The sequence below is a fragment of the Copadichromis virginalis genome, linkage group LG22, assembly GCF_057382275.1.
Source record: "Copadichromis virginalis isolate Kocher_CV1m ecotype Utaka linkage group LG22, C_Virginalis_male_GT1.1, whole genome shotgun sequence".
Taxonomy (NCBI): Eukaryota; Metazoa; Chordata; class Actinopteri; order Cichliformes; family Cichlidae; genus Copadichromis; species Copadichromis virginalis.
In genome coordinates, this window is record NC_140638.1 from 18468659 (window position 1) to 18490094 (window position 21436).

General features: G+C 46.0%; 1 protein-coding gene across 4 annotated transcripts in view; it reads left to right on the forward strand.

The window, feature by feature from the left end:
- Positions 1-5725, forward strand: part of runx1t1 (RUNX1 partner transcriptional co-repressor 1) — a 57011-nt gene extending 51286 nt beyond the window's left edge. For 2 of the 4 annotated variants that reach the window (XM_085445292.1, XM_085445293.1), the window contains exons 10-11: positions 388-620; positions 1441-5725. In XM_085445292.1, coding sequence (XP_085301418.1) covers positions 388-620; positions 1441-1764 — 557 coding nt within the window. In that variant the 3' untranslated portion in view covers positions 1765-5725. The remainder of the gene's footprint in view (positions 1-387; positions 621-1440) is intronic. The other 2 variants (XM_085445294.1, XM_085445295.1) reach the window with 1 other exon arrangement.
- The last annotated feature ends 15711 nt before the right edge of the window (positions 5726-21436 follow it).

Sequence of the window (21436 nt, forward strand, 5' to 3'; positions counted from 1 at the left end):
CTGCTGTTGCCACATTTTGAGATATTGCTGTGGAGTCAGCCCTTATGGGTCTCTTGCAGTTGCCTGTCTTGCTGCCTCAGAAGCTGAGCATCTGACTGAAAGCATAACAGGAAAAAAAAAAAGCTTCTAGCCAGAAGCAGACAGCAACTTCAGACTCAGCACTGCTCTCTCCTGAAGTAGATGGGATGAACGACTGGAGAGCAGAACGAAAACCTGACAGAGACACAAACAAGCACAATGAGACTGTGAATATGCTAAAGGGTTGTTTAGAATGGCATATAGCAATTTGGAATCAGCAGCAGCGAGTATGTTATTCCTGTTTAAAAAACGATGGTGTACTCGTACTGAAAATACAGTCCAGTGAAAAATGCACGCGCTACATTGCAGGTACGGGAGGCTTGACTTCCTCTGTCTCCACACTCTTTCCAGAAGAGGCTGTGAATGAGGTGAAGCGGCAGGCCATGTCAGAGCTGCAGAAAGCCGTGTCAGAGGCCGAGCGCAAGGCTCACGAAATGATCAGCAGCGAGCGGGCCAAGATGGAGCGAACAGTGGCCGAAGCCAAGCGCCAGGCAGCCGAAGAGGCGCTCTCCATAATCAACCAGCAGGAGGATTCCAGCGAGGTAGAAGCGAATGTACACATTCTCAGTCTTTCATCATCAGTGTCATTATCGTCTTTTTGTGTCTGGCTTTTGATGCAAGCTGTGGTGGATTATACAGATGCTGTGGGTTTTTTATTACTATTTTAGAAAAAATATTACATAGTGCACATTTTTGTAAAACCTGATTATCCACCCCTTATGTGTTAGTGCATATGGAAGAGCAAAATGAAGTAAGGCAAGGATAATCAAGCACCTATTACCCCCGAGTAGCTACTTTACAGTGCTTGGAAGGGTGCTACAATTTGAGCTGAGAGGAAATAAGTAAAAGCATTTGGTAATCTCCATTAGAGACCTGAAAGTTTAATCATTTAACTGAGAGGGAACTCTGCCGTTCATCTGACATTAATTGCAGGAGCGATGTTTGTAACAGAGAAGCGCCCCAGAGAGAGAACTTTCAGAGGTTGTTTATAACTTTGTTCTCCTCTTTCCTCTGGCTATGCAGGCGCCCTGACATGCTCTCCTTGCGGTTTCCAAGATATATAAGTGGCTCTAAGTGTAACAAGAGATTTTTTTTTTATCTGTCTGTGGTTTGGGTCAGGCTTAAGCGCCAAGCATAGAAGTAGAGGCTTCTTTCATGGTATCCTGTGTGGTGTACCACTTTCTGCTGCTAATCTTCACGTTGTATTTGCCAGTTCCCAGTTTAATGTGGAATTTTCTTTACTTTTGGTTACAATGTGTGACTAGATTTTCATGTGAAAAGAGCATTAAACCATTACAAATTGGTTTTTGTCTGACTGCTACTTTTTGGAGTTATTTGACTTTGTCTCTTTCTGTCCGTCAGAGCTGCTGGAACTGCGGACGCAAGGCCAGTGAGACATGCAGCGGCTGCAACACGGCACGCTACTGCGGCTCCTTCTGCCAGCATAAAGACTGGGAGAAGCATCACCATGTGTGCGGTCAGACCCTGCAGGCTCAGCAGCAGCAGCAGGCCAGCCAGCAGCAGGGAGGGGTTCCGGGTTCAGAGACCCCCGCTCCCATCAGCTCCTCCGCTTGCACCCCAAGCAGCGGGACCGGGAGTCCGGCTGCTACCCCCCCTGCTGCCACCCCTCGCTCATCCACCCCTAGCACCCCGTCCTCCTCTGCCCTTGATGGCACACCACGCTAAGAAACTCACACAGAGGTAGGAGGCAAAGGCTTCCCAGGTGTAACAGCCAGCCCACAACCCGACAACTACCGTGGCTGTCTACATTGCCCTGCAAAGATGCTTAGATACTAGAATGAGACGGCAATACTTCTATCTTGCAGCGTAGTCATAGAAGGAGGAAGTCCATAATCAGGTCATATTGACTTGCCATGACTTTAAAGAAACACAAAGATATTCTTTGTTTTGAATGAATGAATTTAAAAGTTGACATTCTTTTACTGTTACACTTGCTATTCTTGTTGACTGTTTGTCCTTGTACCTGTTGTTGTTAAAGTTGTCGTCATTGTAGCTTATCTTATTTTCCCCTGTAAATATGAAGAGACTGATCAGAGATAGCCGTGAACTCAAGACAAGTATATCTGACCTGCCCTTTTCAAACGTTTTTATTTTTCATCCTGGAGTCAGTGGTTATTTCCTTCCTGTACACGAGACTAGTCAACCTCAGACATTTATCAAACAGCATATCACGGGGAATGTAACTGTCTCAGAGAAAACTTTGGGATAAGAGAGATATTAGATTTAAAAATCCTGAAAGACACACAAAAGGATGAATAAGCATGTTCGCTGCCTGGAGAGGGGAGAGGGGATGGACTGAATCTCCGGCCCACAGACCGCCACGAAACGGGCAGATGTGCAGCAGATTGCCAGCTGTTCAACTGATGTTATTTCCCTCTCACTTGTAATAATATCCAGGTCAGTGGTCTGGGAAATACAAATCCATTTCTCTGATGTAAAAGGAAGAATTCTTGGATAAGATACAAAAACCTTGCACACTTGGAGGACGGACCAAATACAACTCGATCGCTCGGTGGGTCACAGACGCTCTCAAACAGGAAGTGAAGTCATCAACCCACTGGCAAGACTGTCAAATGACCTCGACAGCAGGCTCGGGAAACATAGACTCGCCCCAGACAACCTCCCCTCCTATCTCGACTCTGACAACATTTTTCATCTTTCTTCACATTCTTACTCGTTTTCTGTAGATGTCATGGTGTTTAAGACTTCTGTCCTGTGGTGTCACCAATGGTTATTTATTGTATATGTGTTGGACAATTGTGACAATGCATAGTACTTCAACCAGTCACAACTCTAAGTCCTTCATAACTCTTTCTCTCTAGCTGGTGCAAAAAGAGATAAAAAAAAAAAAAAGAAGTGTTATCTTTTCTTTTTTTTCTTCCCCAAGCTGCTTCTTTTCTATTCTGTGTATAAGTGGTAGATTCCTTGTAGTTCTATAAGTTTTCCTTCCCTACGTCCTCAAGAAAAGACACAAGCTATATCTCAGAGCTGCTACTTGAGTCCGACCCAGATCTTTTCTGAGAACTAGCATGTTGCGCGGAATGCTAACCTAAATGTTTTGTAAAAGGGACATACATAAATGTATTTGCACTGTCACAGAGGTTATCTCGGCATGCTTCTTTTCAGCATACTTGTGTTGTCGGTATAGAGCCATAACTCATCAAGTCATTTTGTATGTAGTATTAGCATCTTCTATTCTCACTTTCTCTGGATGGGAGGAGATGGAAAAACGTAAACCACCAAACCCATTCCGTTTTTCTTTTTCTCTTTTTTTCAGTTTTGTTTTTTTTTACTCTGCGTGCTAAGAAGAGCAGCCTTTACGTCTTTTTTTTCCGTTGTTGTTGTTTAAATAGTTACAACAGTGCATGCACATTACTGAACGTTTGTTAAATATTTGTTATTTTTTAGAAAAAACTGAAAAAACAACCAAAAAAATTATAATAATAATTTTTAAAAAACAATACAAAAAAAATATTCTAACAAACTAACTTTCCAAATGCAGAGGTGTAGACTCCGATTGACAGCTTTAACACTGCAAAGCACCAGGTAACACGCAGTATTAACACAAGAGTTAAACATAAAAACACCAAAAACAGCCAAAGACTGACACCAAGGACCAAAATCCTGATTTAAACGATTTTTGAAAAGAGGTTTGTCCACTCAGACATTCAGGCATTCGTTTCTCCAGCTTTTGTTCATATTTCCATGAACAAAAAGAAAAAGGATTCATTTATCTTTACCGTATTCTGGAAACCACGAGCACTCGTCTCACATTGTGGAATAAGAAGGTGTGAATTGACCCCGATGAGCGTGCAGAGCGGAGATACACTTTAACTGCAGCAATAATAGCTAATGTGACACAAACGCAACTTCTGAAACCATTTTTGAAGCGATTCTCGAGATTTCTTTCCTTTTTTTTTTTTTTACACATTTTTTCATTACACAACTGTCAGATTCAGTGCCCATTTCAGCTTTAAGCAGTTAAGTTTTTGATTCGCAGAGGTAAATGTGAGACTGGGCTTTCACACCAACGCCATTGTACTGTATTTATTTATTTATATCATTTGGGTTAATCCATCGCAATTTTGTCGAAAACCTTTAGCGTAAATCAGACAAACCTCTCAATCGCAGTAAGAGAGCACTTACCCCGACACTCACCCCAAACACCTTGGTGCTACACAGAAGCGCGTTACAAATTCTGACCTCAAGGAACAAGTGGAGGCCCACAAAGGTTTCGGGGCAGTTTGCTCCCTCTGTACTTCCTCATCTCTCCCTCCTTGTCTAACTACAACATACACTTGCATTCTTGACTTTAAAGGGTTAAACAATCCAAAAAGGTGTCTGACACCCTACTAGCGAATTCTCAGAAGCTGTGAAGAAACAGCCAAGCTGTTTTAACACTAGTGTATTTAAAGGTATACAACAAATAATGTATGTGTTCATAATTTTCAGGGCAAAATCTGGGTTTAAAAAGAAAAAAAAGAGAAAAAAAAGTTAGGAAACACGATCATTCAATGATGCTTTGAGAAGCGTTATTGTTATTTTATTTTTTTTCCCTCCTCTATGTGTGTTTTGCTACAAATTCCTCGGTGGCAAACAAGTCTCACTCTACCTCTTACAGCACGATAAGAGCATCAGTCACGGCGCTGATACTGGTCTAGTCGAAACCAAATGGGCACAAGAGAACAGGAAAATATAAAACCCAAAGTCGAAGCTCATACAGCTGCAAAACCATATCACTACTTGGTAACAATGCAGACCTCATAAATAAATGAAACCTAAATAGAAATGAGAAAAAAAAAACAGAAAAAAAAACTTTTGTTATGTTCCTTTATGCCTGTGGCATTTCTAGAGTACATCAAGAGTTTGAATTGTTTGAACAGATTTGAGAAAATTGTGCTAATTTTAAAGAAAAGTGTTGTCGATTCCCATCTCGACGGCACAAGCTAAGGTCACAGATAAGAAATGTTTCTCTTGCTCTTTTTTCTTCCCTGTTTCCCCACCGCCTTTTCTCCTCTTTTTATATTGTTTTTTTCTCTGTTGTTAAGACATGCAGAAGTGCTTGTCGATTTGTCAGCTGGGGGATATACAAAAGGTCAATCTTGGAAAAGAAAAAAAAATTGAGGCTATGAGTTTAGGCATGCCTGTTTTTCACAATGGGGGGAAACGTTATTTAAATTTCCTACTTAACATGAAACAATAGGGAAATGGAGGGGCCGACAGCAAACAGCAAGGCCGTAGCATTAATTTGGGGGGGAAGGAGTTGAACTTCAGGGGTGGGAGGGTTTTTCCATTCTCTTGAGAAAATTTATTGTGAAAAAAAACAGAGCTCAAATAATTTGAAGTTGTTGTGCAATACTTAATTAAGACATGAAAACCACAGGTTAGTGGTAGGCTGACGCTAAGCGGTCTTTCCATCGCTTACTGTCAGTGTCCTCTAGAGAGCTTTCCAGTCTACTATGTCAGAACTGTGGTTTCTTGTTGATTTTATTTCTTTTTTTTGTTTCTTAATTTTAATTCTTTTCTTTTTTTGGGCTGTAAACTATGGTCTGTCAGTCTGTGAAACTTTGCAGTATAATTCTGGTATTGTTGTTCTTTACGGTGTAATAAATATGTTAATTCCTGCCCAGAGAATTCAGAGTTGTGTTATTTCATTACAGCGGCAAGCCTAAAGGGGCGTCCACGCAGGAAGCAATATTTTCAGTGGCGTGGCGGCCACAGACAAAAAGTCAACGACATTAGGCGACTTTAACGGGTGAAATCACAGCTGCCGGTGTGAAGTTAAACTTTTCTCTGAAGCAGCTGCCAGTGAGCGTGAAGGATGCCACTGCTTGACACATTGCACGGTGATAACTCCATCAGAGGGTTACCTAGACGATCAGAGCCTGGAGTATCCATTAGTGACTGATTGTCAGCATCACAAAGAGAAAATCGTTTCAAATTCAAATTCTAATTTTTATTTGTCACGTACACAGTCATACACAGTACGATATGTAGTGAAATGCTTAGACAACTGCTCGTGACCTAAAGAAAAAAAAAGGAAAGGGCTATGAATAAGATAGGAAATAAATATGAAAAATTAAAAAGTTGAATCCTTGAATCGCTACCTTATCGTGGTGGAGGGGTTTGTGTGTCACAGGGATCCCAGGGGCTATGTTGTCTGGGGGCTTTTGCCCCCTGGTAGGGTCTCCCATGGCAAATTGGCCCTGGGTGAGGGACCAGACAAAGAGCGATTCATAAGACCCTTATGAAAAGGACACCGAGGGAACAGTTTACCCTGCCCGGGATAGGGTTACCGGGGCCCCGCCCTGGAGCCAGGCCCGGGGAGGGTGCCCGAGGGCGAGCGTCTGGTGGCCGGGCCTTAGTCCATGGGGCCCGGCCGGGCACAGCCCGAAGAGGAGACATGGGCCCATCCTCCCGCAGGCCCACCACCCGCAGGAGGCGCCATAGGGGTCGGGTGCATTGTGTGCCGAGTGGCGGCCAGGAGTGGAGGCCCTGGAGGACTGACCCCCGGCTGCCAAGACTGGCAATAGGGACATGGAATGTCACCTCTCTGGTGGGGAAGGAGCCTGAGTTAGTGCGTGAGGTTGAGAGGTACCGGCTAGATATAGTCGGGCTCACCTCTACACATGGCTTGGGCTCTGGAACCAGTCTCCTGGAGAGGGGCTGGACTCTGTCTCAGTCTGGAGTTGCCCCTGGTGAGAGGCGGCGGGCTGGGGTGGGTATCCTAATATCCCCTCGGCTTGCTGCCGGTACGTTGGGGTTTTTCCCGGTGGACGAGAGGGTTTGTTCCCTGCGCCTTAGGGTCGGGGAACGGGTCCTGACTGTCATCTGCGCTTATGCGCCGAGTGGCAGTTCAGAGTACCCAGCCTTCTTAGAGTCCCTGGGGGGGGGGGGGGGGGGGTGCTGGAGGGTGCTCCACCTGGAGACTCTGTTGTCCTGCTGGGAGACTTCAATGCTCACGTGGGTAACGACAGCGAGACCTGGAGGGGCGTGATTGGGAGGAACGGCCTCCCTGATCTGAACCCGAGCAGTGCTCTGTTATTGGACTTCTGTGCTAATCACAGTTTGGCCATAACGAACACCCTGTTCGAACATAAGAGTGTCCATAAGTGCACGTGGCACCAGGACGCTCTAGGCCGTAGGTCGATGATCGATTTTGTAATCGTATCAGCAGATCTGCGACCATATGTTCTGGACACTCGGGTAAAGAGAGGGGCTGAGCTGTCAACTGATCACCACCTGGTGGTGAGTTGGATCAGGTGGCGGGGGAAGACGCTGGACAGACCTGGTGCACCTAAACGCGTAGTGAGGGTGTGCTGGGAACGTCTAGCAGAGGCCCCAGTCCGCGAGATCTTCAATGCACACCTCCGGCAGAGCTTCAACAGCATTCCGAGGGAGACTGGGGACATTGAGTCCGAATGGACCATGTTCAGCGTCTCCATTGCCGAAGCTGCTGCATTGAGCTGCGGCCGCAAGGTGGTTGGTGCCTGCCGTGGTGGTAATCCCTGAACCAAATGGTGGACACCAGAGGTGAAGGGAGCCACCAGGCTGAAGAAGGAGTCCTATCGGGCTTGGTTAGCCTGTGGGACTCCGGAGGCAGCCGACAGGTATCGACAGGCCAAGCGGAATGCGGCTCGGGCAGTGGCTGAAGCAAAAACTCGGGTGTGGGAGGAGTTCGGAGAGGCCATGGAAAAAGACTTTCGGACTGCCTCGAAGAGATTCTGGCAAACCGTCAGACGTCTCAGGAGGGGAAAGCGGTGCTCTACCTGCACTGTGTATAGTGCTGGCAGAGCGCTGCTGACGTCGACTGAGAAAATTGTCAGGCGGTGGAAGGAATACTTCGAGGACCTCCTTAATCCCACTGACACGTCTTCCGAGGAGGAAGCAGAGTCTGGGGATGAGGAGAATGACCCGCCAATTTCCGGGGGCGAGGTCACTGAGGCAGTTAAACAACTCCTTGGTGGCAGAGCCCCTGGTGTTGATGAGGTCCGTCCCGAGTTCCTGAAGGCTCTGGACGTTGTAGGGCTGTCCTGGTTGACACGCCTCTGCAATGTTGCGTGGAGATCAGGGGCAGTACCTGTGGACTGGCAGACCGGGGTGGTGGTCCCCATCTTTAAGAAAGGGGACCGGAGGGTGTGTTCCAACTACAGGGAGATCACACTCCTCAGCCTCCCTGGGAAAGTCTATGCCAGGGTGCTGGAAAGGAGAGTTCGTCCGTTAGTCGAACCTCGGATACAGGAGGAACAATGCGGTTTTCGTCCTGGTCGCGGAACACTGGACCAGCTCTTTATCCTCTCCAGGATACTTGAGGGTGCATGGGAGTTTGCCCAACCAGTCTACATGTGTTTTGTGGACTTGGAGAAGGCATTCGACCGTGTCCCTCGGGGTGTCCTGTGGGAGGTGTTGCGGGAATATGGGGTGTCTGGCCCATTGCTACGGGCCATTCGATCCCTATACAACTGTTGCAAGAGCTTGGTTCGCATTGCCGGCAATAAGTCGGACTCGTTCCTGGTGGGTGATGGGCTCCGCCAGGGCTGCCCTTTGTCTCCGGTTCTGTTCATAATTTTTATGGACAGGATTTCTAGGCGCAGCCAAGTGGCGGAGGGCTTTCACTTTGGTGGCCTCAGAATCTCATCTCTGATTTTTGCAGATGATGTGGTTCTGTTGGCTTCATCGGGTGAGGGCCTCCAGCTCGCACTGGAACGGTTCGCAGCCGAGTGTGAAGCAGCGGGAATGAGGATCAGCACCTCCAAATCCGAGGCCATGGTTCTCAGCCGGAAAAGGGTGGAGTGCCCAATCCGGGTCGGGGATGAGTTCCTGCCCCAAGTGGAGGAGTTCAAGTATCTCGGGGTCTTGTTCGCGAGTGATGGGAGAAGGGAGCCGGAGATCGACAGACGGATTGGGGCTGCAGCTGCAGCAATGCGGACGCTGCACCGGTCCGTCATGGTGAAGAGGGAGCTGAGTGTAAAAGCGAAGCTCTCAATTTACCGGTCGATCTACGTCCCTACCCTCACCTATGGCCACGAGCTGTGGGTAGTGACCGAAAGAACGAGATCGCGGATACAAGCGGCAGAAATGAGCTTCCTCCGAAGGGTGGCTGGCCTCTCCCTTAGAGATAGGGTAAGAAGTTCGGCCATCCGGGAGGGGCTCAGAGTAGAGCAGCTGCTGCTCCACATCGAAAGGAGCCAGCTGAGGTGGTTCGGGCATCTGACAAGGATGCCCCCTGGGCGCCTCCTGGGTGAGGTGTTCCAGGCATGTCCCACCGGGAGGAGGCCCCGGGGCAGACCCAGGACACGCTGGAGAGATTATATCTCTCAGCTGGCCTGGGAACGCCTTGGTATTCCCCCGGATAAGCTGGAGGAGGTGGCTGGGGAGAGGGAGGTCTGGGCCTCTTTGCTTAGGCTGCTGCCCCCGCGACCCGGCCCCGGACCAAGCGGATGAAGATGGATGGATGGATGGAAATTAAAAAGTGTAAATTTAACTAGGAAGCAGAGATGGGCAGTAACGCGTTACTTGTAACGCGTTACTGTAATCTGATTACTTTTTTCAAGTAACGAGTAAAGTAAGGGATTACTATTGCAAAATCGGTAATTAGATTACCGTTACTTTCCCGTAGGAACGCTGCGTTACTGCGTTACTAAAACCGTGATTTTTTTGCGAGAATGTCTCATGACAGTGACGTAAGCGAGTGCGCTGTTAGTGGCAACAGCTGTGTGCAGATCAACAGTGGATCATATATCAATTGTGGGAGAGAGTATGAGCGTGCAGCGTTTAAAGCGTGAAAGTACTGACCTTATTTTGAGTTTGACTCCATAAAATTGACAAAAACATTAGTGTCCGTTGTGCGTGGGAGGAAAACTTTTTACAACGAAAAAAAACCCCTAAACTTCCAAGCAAGCACCGAGTGCGCTACCACGTAATGGGAAACTCACAGAGAATCTCGCGGATTCTTCAACTGACCGCGGCACACCTGCACCAGAGTAAACCTCCGCCTACCACAGTCCTGCTTTACAGGTGAAAATAGAGCAACAGGACCGCTGAGTCTTTATTTATTTTCTGCTGTGTTTTACTTGCATCTATTTGAAAGAGTGAGTGTAAACACAAAAAATATTTTATTTTATGTGCTGGAATGTGTAGAAAATAGGTTTAAATGTTAAACTAATTTATTCAAATCAGAATGGCTGGCTGCCCCTGGGTGGGTCCGGGATGGGCGTGAGGTTTTGGGGGCGCTCCGTCTCTGGGCTGGGGCCCGGGCCGGGCCTCGGGGGCTCGGGTCCTGGTTGGTGTGTTGCCGGGGTTGTGGGCGGGTGGGTGCATGGGGGCCCGGCCCTGGAGCAGGGTGCCGCCGGTGCATCGAGCCGCCTGGGGGGCTCTTCAACTGGTGGGGGGGATGGTCACATCTTGCAGGAGCTTTCTTCTCTCAGGAACTCTCTGCAGGAGGGGGAGATACAGGAGAGGTGGAGGAAGATCTCAGCCTGGGCGTTTACCGTCTTATGTAGTCTGGAAGATGTGTGGTTGGTGGGGTGGGTGCAGTTTTCTCTGTGGTGGGGTTGGGTGGACTGTCCGGGGCTCTGTGGAGCCGGGGGGCGCTACTGCACTGGGCCCCGGTCTGATGGGCCTGGGCCCCCCTTCCCTGGCGGGTCGCGGAGGGTGGGAGTGCCTACTGGGGTCAGCGGGGGAGCTGGCCCCGGGAGGGGTTACCTGCCCCTCCCTTCCTTCCCTCCCCATCTCCAGCTGCCTCCCTCTTCCCGCTCCTCCACAACCACCCACACATGCAGGGCCTTGGAGTGGGGGTATGTCACCAGGGTGCAGAGGAGGCTACCCCCCCCCCCCCCCCCCCCTGTCCCCTTCTGGCTGCCTCTGCCTCAATTTTATCCCACAACTTAGACATTCACATTATTCACACTCTCATTACACATACATATAGGATCTTGGGGGTGGGCACAATCACGGAGTCCAAATCACCATCAGGGTGTATACCTCACCCCTGACGTCGTTGCCCACCTCTCAATTTTAAATACACTTAGTCATTGAGGGTTAGCAGGAGGGACTATGCGCTTACCTGCTGCTCCTTGGCAGGTAGCTCCAAGCCCTCCTGGGTTTTAATTGCACCTTAGAACACATATGCATCAACACTACAATGAGCGGGTGGAGGGAGGTTTGGAGTCTTCTCCCACCCCCATTCTCTGCGGCCTGCTGGAGCGGGAGGGCTAGTAGGAGGAGTTGGCCGTCCGACTGCGGTCTGGGGTGTGGGGCCTCCCTGCTGCTGCGGAGTCGGGGTGGTCTGCCTCTCCCCACCGCAGGGAAAAGGGTAACACCACCTGGGTCTGGGTGCAATTCCCCCCTCCAGGGGCAAGGGTACCTAGACCCGGTTTGTAGAGTACGCTTGGGGAGTGTGATTGTGTGTACAGCGTCTCTTTATGTCTGTCTCCACGTTGGTTGAGTGTGGAGTAAGTGCATATGAGAGCATGAGGGTGGGAATGGATGTTTGTGTCTGTGTGTGCCTGTATGTCTGTGTCTATATGTCAGGCTGGGTATCAGACGCCACCTCTCTGGGGACACCTCAGGCCCTCCAAGGTTTGGAGGCCTATCTCCACCCACCACCACTTCCCCTGCCGGTGGCGGATTCCCTCAGGTGTCGGTGTGTTGGTGGTTCTTTGTGTCTGGGGGTGGGCGTCCGGGTGCACACCGGCTCACTCCTTGGCGGCCGCTTGTCGGGGCCTGGGGCCTGGGGCTCGCTCGGGCCCCTTTGGAGGTGGGGTGCCCCCGGCCTCTCGGCCTAGGGCTCGGTCACTCAGGCGCAGCTGGGGGCCGGCGGAGCTCACGGGCGCGTCACTGCAACTCCCCCTGACTTCTGCTCCGCGGCTGCTGGGCGAGCCCTCATCTGGGACTCTCCTCAGCTCTTACTGGGACAGTGGCGCGGCTGCCCCTCTGTTGGTCTTCTATGGTCTCTTGTGTTCTGGGGGCCTCTGGATGTCTGGAGTTTTGATCTCCTCCATACCCGCTTCACACCCTGGAGGACGGGGCTGTGGCCCCCCCACACTCCCTAGCAGATCATTACATGGAGAAACCTTTGGAATGCAAGAATGCTGATCCACACAGGTATGCACACATGGGTATTCACAGACGCGGACTAAAGCTTTCTTGGCTGCTGCCTCAAAGCACACTGTGCGCTGTCTATCTTGCGTGCTGCACAATATCGTTTATTACTTAGTAAATACTGATATCTATGACTAGCTAGTTTATTGTGATGGTGCTTTGTTTTCTCTATTATTATGTTGCTCTTTGTTGTTTGCTGTCTCCTCTGTTTGTTTTTGTTTGTTTGTTTGTTTGTTTTTTTCTCCATACAGGTGACCCAGGAGTTTTTTTTTTTTTCTCTCTCTTCCCCCCCCTTCTCACCGTCTCTTCTCCCCTTTGGGTTTTCTTTCTTTCTCTCCCCCTCTCTCTCTCATTCATTCCCCCTGTCCTATTTATTAAAAAAAAAAAAAAAATGACAAAGGATGAACTGAAGCTCTGCCATCACGTAATGTCGCATACTGCTGTTTCTGATGTCATTTAGGAAAAAAAAAAGAAAAAAAAAAAAAAAAAAAAAGAAAGAAGCAGACATTTAGATCCATTGTATTCCTGTTGTGTAGTTCCTAACAAACAGCACCATACAACAAATTAAATTCCTGTCCACTGCTGTTTCCACAGGTCGTGCACTTCTTGATTTTGTAACCCAGCTGGGTTTTTAGCCACAGCAGGGTTGAAGACAGAAGTGTAGGATCATGTCGGAGTACAGAAGTTCAAAGATTCACCGATTATACAGAGGGAGATGTTGCACCCGTCTGAAAAGATTAGACTAGTGAAAAAAAAGCTTGGACATGGCTGTGTGATGATACGAGCGGTGCACGAGTATGCTGGGGTCTTTAGGAGGGCGACTGGCTCTTTGAGAAGACACTGCTGCACTGCTGCAACAGATGAGAAGGATGAGAAGGATACCGTTAGGTCATATTCAGCATATCTTGAGTCATATTAGAACTATAAGGCAGCCGTTCCTGTCCTATTATAACATTGCGTCTAAAGTTCATACACAGCCAACTTTAGCTCAAGGTGTGCTTTACACGCTGCTAAAATGTGGAGTGGAGGTCTAGAAGTAATACACCTGCCAGTGTATATCTTCTGTCAGTACTTCACCCATTCAGTCTGCCCAAGTCACGTCTTGTGCCTCGAGTTTTCTTAGTTTATTGCGTGTTTTGCATCTTTGAGTGCCTGACAAGCTGAAACATGAACAGATTTGAGTGTCAGGGCTTGTATTAAAATATAAGCAATTAATTGCAGTTTAAAACCTATTTTGCTATTTTGTTAACTTTTAATTTGTTCAGCTGTCGTTTTTAAAGTGGAAATCCCAGGAGTGCAAAGTGGAAAAATAGTTATTTCTAAGTTCTCTGTAGCGAAACTCCAAAAGTGACTTCTTCATTTCTCCACACAGATGGCTTTTCGGCGGTTAATAAGGGGCACATTTCTTTTACTGTGTCTTTAAAATGTACATAGAAAACAACAGCTTGTTCCTACTTAATTGTGACATGATATAAGTCTGTAAATATTTTTTGTTATGATCTTTTATTTGGTAGCTTGCTATTATAATATTTCACACGTTGGTTCATTTTATTTACTAGACGCCACAGTCACAACTTAACGGTGCCCTTTGCTGATTGCACCCACTCAAGACAATGCCACCACATACTCTCAAGTGCATTTCTGAGGCATCCAAAATAAGGTCAGTGGTCACTTAAAATAGCTTCAGTGTTCATTTTCACACACGCAACCTCAATTTGCACAGTGCAAATGAGGAGAACAGGAAGTCGGGCAAAGTAGAACCTATCCAATTTTCAAAATAAAAGACATCACGCAGCCTAAACATGCTACACAGAGAAATACAGCAAATTAGACATTTCTTATAAATTGTGGTCCAACAGAATCTTTTTTTTTTTTTGTAAACTAAGGAAAATGGCCTGAAAAAAAATGATGGTTCTCCTAGAAAAGATGGAACTTATTTCAGTGACCATTGCGGGTTTTTCTTACTTTAACGGAGAGTAACCATCCTGAAGAGTTTCTACAGTAAATGTTGATTGTTGATACTGAAACAGCATACTGTTTTACTTCTTGATCATAAATACAATATATATTATCAAAAACCTTTCTTATAATGTGTGTGATAGTGATGTCCATGTCATTATCTGTCTGTATAACATCCACGACTCATGGCATTGTGTTTTTGGGGTATTCCTTCTTTGCATTCTTGCGTTAACACCATATTTCAGGAATTTCTTGAAAATGGGAACAAATGTTTACATGGATTTCAGGATGAAATGATCAGAGAGTTCGTTGTGATCTTAAAGAAAATGATTTAGACTTTAGCCCGATTCATGAATGCGATATGGCAGCAACACCTCAAGAACATGTCTTAAAATGTGGTAGATATGTCCACTTAAAGGTGGGCTGATTAAATTTTGGTGGTAAAAGGTCAAGCTTAGTGTGATTTCACGTGGCCATAACTGAAAAATTTATAGGCCAATTATGATGGGAAAAAATTCATACAAATGAAAAACTTTTAATATTCAAAAAGTGAACTTTGTAGGGCATCACAGTGATTTGTTTTATAAAGCACCACATAGGGCTGTGACCATATTTACAGTTGGACTGACACTGAAGATTCTGACCTGCAGATTCAGGGCATCCTGGTAAGAACGTTCTCCTGGTTTGCTTGGCCTTAGCCCAAAAGCAAAAGTAGAAACTGCAGTCAATAATTTAGTTTCATAAGTATGTAAAGCCAAAGATTTTGTTATTAGAAGCTGCAGGCTAAAAAAAAAAATAACATCTTAAGCATTTGCAATGTAATAAATCTTTAAATCAGTCTACATGCACTAGTTTAAATATAACATTCTTGCTTTAATGAAGGCAAATGTTATGTGTAAACATAACTGGGTACTGATTTTGCTTTTTCTCCACTCTTCCTCTCTCATTTATTAACACTGTTGCCAACAGAAATGTGTGTTATATCTTTCAGCACGGGTTCCTCCCAATTCAGCTCCAGAGCAAGAAAAGCAATAAAATGTTAAAAGCAAACCTTTGGATTCTCACTTTAACCACAAACGTATTTTTATTTTTAGAATAAAGTCTAAAAAGACACAAAACAGAATAAAGTCAAGGCAGTAATTCTAGCCCTATCTTAAATGACAGACTCTGACTGATGTGAGAAATCATATTGTGCTTTGTTTAACAAGTATGAAACACAAAAAGCTTCAACAATTTTGTGTTTTTAAGCAACAAGTTTGATTTATTGGAGCTGGTAACTGATGACTCGTAGGTGTGGATGTGAACATGAGTGGTTGCTGGGCTGTCCGTGTCGGCCCTGTGATGGACCGGCGTCTGCTAGCGTAGGCTCCAGCTCCCTTGCTACTCCCGTTGAATAAGCAGTTAAGAAAATGGATGGGAGGACTGAGGTGCTGATGTGAACTGGTCAGAAACAGGTGCAATAAGTAACTCTGCCCTTAGACAGTAAGACATGTGGTAAAAATTTTACTGACTCTAAATTAAACATATTATCTCCGCCTGCATCAGACTCTTGGAAGAACAAAGAGCAGCTGCTGCAAGTGACAAATGAGCACAAGTAGGTAAGAAAACGAAATGATTAATTTTCAGGGCGCCACACAGCCTCGGGTGGCCAAGTGTTGGGGCTCGCTGTGATGTTTAAAAGAGGACAAACAGTAATCAAAACCAGCTGGAGCCAATTTGTGGCCTTGTAAGCATTGATTATCATCCCATTAATATGTGACCTGTATATCTATGTGTTTATTAATACAGTGTAAGAAACGAGCTGCAGTGATTATCCAGTGTGGGAGACAGAGCATCTCATCTTCTTGAAAGACTAATCAAACAGCTGGTGTAACAGCCCCCTCTGCTATGCATTAAAATGTCACCAAACATAGTGACAGGGCTCAGTGAAGTGTTAAAACTAAAGTAGAAGGATATACATTACAACAAAGAAGTTACCGTATGAGCCTTTGGTGGAGATTTTGTTATGTGCTGCTCTAACACTAGTGCAATTAACCCTGAGCTAACCTCAGGTTTTTGCACGGCACGATACTGCCGGACGTCAAAGAGCTGGAATCAGGTCCCATTCAAAACAAATGACAGTGAAGCCACAAAGCAGCTCATCAGCTCTGGAAGCTCTTCCTTTTTTACGACCTCGTCCCCTATCCTTATCTCTGTGTTCAACCACTTTGGAGTTGATAAAGCTCAGGGATGAGTTGGACTGCTGTGATATTCCTGACACATTCTTCTACACAAAGTTCATTGTGACCAGAGCTCTTTTCTTCTTCCACCCACCACCCACCCTCATCTTCCTCTGGCTCTTTCCCTGTCTTTTCTCACTCTCTCTTATCAAGCCAGGCAGAAGCAGTCAGCAACTTGAATTAAGCGCTAGTTGGGGGGGGGAGCTGCTTGGAGCCGATAACAATACAAAATGGATTTTCTCAAACAGAGAAAAACAGCTGTCTCCATTATTTGAATGCTTCACCTTTCCCCGCTCCATTAATTGGCTCTTTGATCACAGGCAGAGGTGCACAGTGACTGATAAGGAGTAGGTTATTAGTAAAGTAGCCTGGAGGACCGGGAGGCGACCGGCCGTGGCGGGCTGCAGGAGATGAGATAAAGGCGTGGTAATGCCGGTGTGAGAGAGTGCCGGTGAGTGATAGGGCTGTGCCGCCTGGCCCTCTCGCCCCTGCTTGGTTCACGGGCGGAGGGAGAAAGACTAGCAGCAGGACGAAGTGTGATATAGCCGCTAATGCAGGATTGTGAATCAGCTCGTGGGGGATGGAGCGTGGGATTTGATTCTGGAACGGCTCGTTCCTTTAAGTGGTAGATCTCTCCCCTCCTGTACGTCCCTGAACTCACCCACTCCTCACAAAATCAAACTGTGCGACAGGAAATTTCCTCTGTGCTTTTCACATTGGCCTGATATGTGGTAAATATTACATCTATGATAGACCAGGAGGAAGAAAAATTAAGAGAGGGGGGTGACATTACCCCCATCTGAGGCCTTTAAAAAATGGGTGGCTCCTTTGATGCTGTGCTGAGCTAAATTCACTGCATTAAATCTGATGGAATTTTCACTATAAGCCTGTTTATGTATTTTCTCACACCCATGGACAAGGGGCGATTTGACACACTTCTCAGTGGAGGAAAGGAATCTTCAAGAAGTCACTATCGTATAATCCCCATCTCCCCCCTCCCCTCCCCCGACACACACACACACCTCTCTCCCTCCCTCCCTCCCTCTCTGTTCAAGAAATAGGACCGGAGGGGACAAGCAGGGTATTTGTGTGTTGTAAAGTGTGGTAAGAAAAGAGGGGAAGTGTTGATATTAAATTACCGAACACAAGGTTATCTAGTTCCTGCACATGGCTAGGCTGCCCTGGGCCAAGGGTAATCTGCTAATAGCGTTCACAACGAATGACATTATTAAGGAACTGGGCCCATGTGTCAGGCCTCTCTCTGTCTGTCTCTCTCTGTGTCTGTCTGCCGCTCGCTCGCTCTCAAACACACACACAAGGCAAAACAGCGGAGAGGGAAAGAAAAATCGCAAAAGAGACAGGGGCCAGAGATAGATGAGCAGAGCTGGTGGAAGAGATAGGAGTTGAGGAATCAGAGACGCAGAGAGAGGACGAGGAAGCGCGGGGAAGTCTAAAGGGTAAAGGATATGACGCTGAAATGCTCTCCTTTTATCAGCAGGGTTTGGTAATAATGCCCAAATCGCAAAAGTTCAAAATGATTTATGACTCAGTGAAAGCAAATAACTCCAAACCTGTGAGTATTGTGTTGAGCACTGTGAGCTGCAAACCACTTTGGTTAAGCAAAGCCTGCATTATGTTTAGGTGATCCAGCAGAATGGGACAGAGAAAGTCCTTGCAGTAAAAGACAAAATCAAACACCAGTTCCACAGACACTCTGTATCTTGCTGTGCGCAGGGAACACACAGCCTTACATCTCCTCAACGCTACAGTGTATTCAGCTGTGGCGGACAAAAGCAATTGCAGCTATCAATGTTAAGTAATGGCCTCCATACACTGCCCAGCAGGTGAAGTAGAAAAAATACACAAAGCCTCTTATGTCCCCAGGGAACAGTGAAAACTCAACACAAGTAGTCAATGAAAAAAAAAACTCTTTCCTTTTCATTTCTTTATACTCCATCCCACCTCCTGCAATCTCACCCTTAACCGTGACAGCATCCTGTAATCCACCATGTGGTTTTTCTGGTTCAAACAAACACAGTTGTTTCACACAGATGTAGATGTACATTCAGTTCATACACACATGCTGATTCAGTGCACAGGTAGGCAGCTTGAACAGATCATACAGTGAACATATAGTAACTGCTTTTAGCCCATTTTCAGTCATACAAATGCTGAAAACAAAGTTCTGGTCAGTTAAAAAAAACAAGTTTTTTCTAAGGAATATAGAGAATCTAAGATATGTAAACAATGAAATTTGGACATACATTCCTGTACAACAGACTACACCGGAGATGGCCTCACATCTCACCTGGCTCTGGTGATAATAAGATACCCAAGATTCCCGTTCTAAATTCTCCACATGCCCTGAGAATCACCTATTTGGTGTCCACCAAGCATCCCTGTCAGATACCTGAACCAATTTAATGAGCTCTTCTTTGGCTCAAGTTTGAGATCCATCCAAATAACCAAGCTCTTCACCTGATCTCCAAGAATAAACCCAGATGCTCTAGATCTCTTCTTCACTCTTCCTCCACATGTGAACAAGAACAACCTAGCTTTTCTAATTGAAGCATTAACTTATCTCTAATCCAGCGGGCAAGCCACCCTTTGTCAAAGCTTTGAACTTGAACCCAAGAGCAATCTTGAGCTCACTGCTCCTCAGACCAAAAAGAAAAACCTTATCATTTAATTATTAGGGTTTTTATTCCAAAGGTTTCCCACAAACTACAATTTTCAAAAGAAGAAAAATTCTAGAAACCAAGCAAATTCACTGGGAACAGGGACATCAAACCCACGCTGGATCCTGGATTATGGAGGACATGATTAACGGTGAGCAAATGGCAGCCTGCCCATTGTACCTAGCTGGGCTTAGCCCAAACAAGCCACACGAGCTCCACCTCCTGTGGGAAGTAGAAGCCATAGGGGTGCTTTGTGAATAAAGCGGCAGTCAAAGGAGGCCTTGGTAGTCAAACTGGCTTCATGTTCAAAATCAGCTTGAAATAATTTTTAAAAGGAAAGATCTTAACCTTTTGCAGATTTTATAGTATCCATGGACTTTCCGTGACATTTCCAAAAGATAAACAGGACAAACAAGCTATTTAACTTTAGGAACATGCAGACCTTCCACCTGCTCTCAGTAAGCAAACATTTCTCTGAAACTCTTTGACATTGTCTTCTTGAGAATGAGCGAGTATGTGTTTTTACTGTTTGCACGTGTGGCTGTGTGTGTGTGGGCGGGTGTTTTAAGTGCCAAACTGAAGATCTTGCTAGGATGTGAAGTCAGGAGGTCTCTTCCCATGCAGGCAGCCAGTAGAGAGGAGGTGATTGATGGCTAATGAGGGCTGAACGACGAGTCGAGGCCAAACACACAGTATACTGCCTACTGTGGCTTTACCACATGATGGATAGCATGCTGGGATACAGTACCCACACATACACATGATGCAGTTCCAAGTGTGTGTGGAAAGGCTTCTTTGTGTGGTCTTAGTGGATGTGTCAGCATCAGACATGCATACTGATATCGAAAGTTGTTTTTTTCAGTTCGGGTAGTCTTGGGCGCATGCCCTTTATTTCACTGTTTCATGAACCAGCAAAATAAATAAATAAAAAATCATATCTGGAAGTTAAAACAAATCTTGTGGTACCTCTGGAGCATTTCTGCTATGTTGTATCTTGTCTTCAGCCCATTTGGTTATAATCTAAGCCCACTGAGCCAAATCACATCCAGAAAGTTCACCGCGACACTCAGTGGGACATCACAGCCCATCAGTCATCTCGAACCCCACTGTTTCCTGCTCAGTGAATCCTTCCCCATTCAAAAATTCCACAGACCTCACCTATATACACAGTGTGAAGCCTTGTATAAACCCTGCAACATATGGAGCGCTAGGAAACCATGTTTTATCCTCCAGGTTGGCTCAGTGATTAATTGTTCTGTGTGGAGTCCTGACCTTGACAGAGTTCCCTGCATATCTAAGAAAATACACAGACAATGACACTCACAAGAGTAGCCCTACTAATTATTAGTTTCATCATTGCTTGTGATGTTTTTGTCCGACGGCTGAATCTATCAAATGTATTATAAACCATAAGATAGTTTACATTGTTTTTCCCAGCGACATCGACATGGCATTTAAAGAATTTTGTTGCTAAGAGATAAAATATATATATATATCCATCCATCCATTCGCTTCCGCTTATCCTTTTCAGGGTCGCGGGGGGCGCTGGAGCCTATCCCAGCTGTCATAGGGCGAGAGGCGGGGTACATATGCCAAATCTATATATATATATAGATTTGTTAAAATGCCTCAAATTAATAAAAATGGTTAACACTATTTTTTTTAAAGTGGCTAGAAAATAATCAACAAATGTCATAATAACTAATCAATCGTGGCTGTCTGCGACCTCAAGCTGAAGAAACTTGACATTATTCAAGTTACATCAACTCTTGACATTATTCAGCGTATTTAAACTTTCTTTTTCTTAATTGCGAACAGCAGTAGGGAGACGTATCCATTACTGTGATTTAAAGGTGATGGCAGTATATTTATCTGAAAGGTGCCTGCTGCTAGAACAAGTGCGATCAACCTTTTTCTGAGGCTTGAGACTTGAGAATTTGTGATTAAACATTGGTTGCATTGTTCTGAGCCTTTTACCGCGTTGTGAAAGTGACTGACAGTTGGTCCGATTGAACAGTAAGCCACCGTGCCTTTGAGTGCCTGCGATGTATCTCTCTGAAGCCCAAATGAAGCACTGCTTATGCAACACATTTCTTTTGAGCTTTACCGCTTCTTTTTTGTTGTCTTTCTTTTGTGCGAATCGCCATGCTGCTTTCTCCTTTCAACTCTTGTCCGTCAACGGAGACAGTAGAGAGCACAGAGCAAAGTTTACGCTCGGAGGGAGAAGCAGCTGTGACCAAGAGGGTGTGATGAAATTGAGCTCACCACCACAGCAACAGTGAAGATTAGTAGTTCTGTTGCAATGGACAGGAAGAAGCCATAAGCACCCTTTACATCCCCTGGCCCCACTTCCATCCACCCATCCCTGGTCTACTGAGT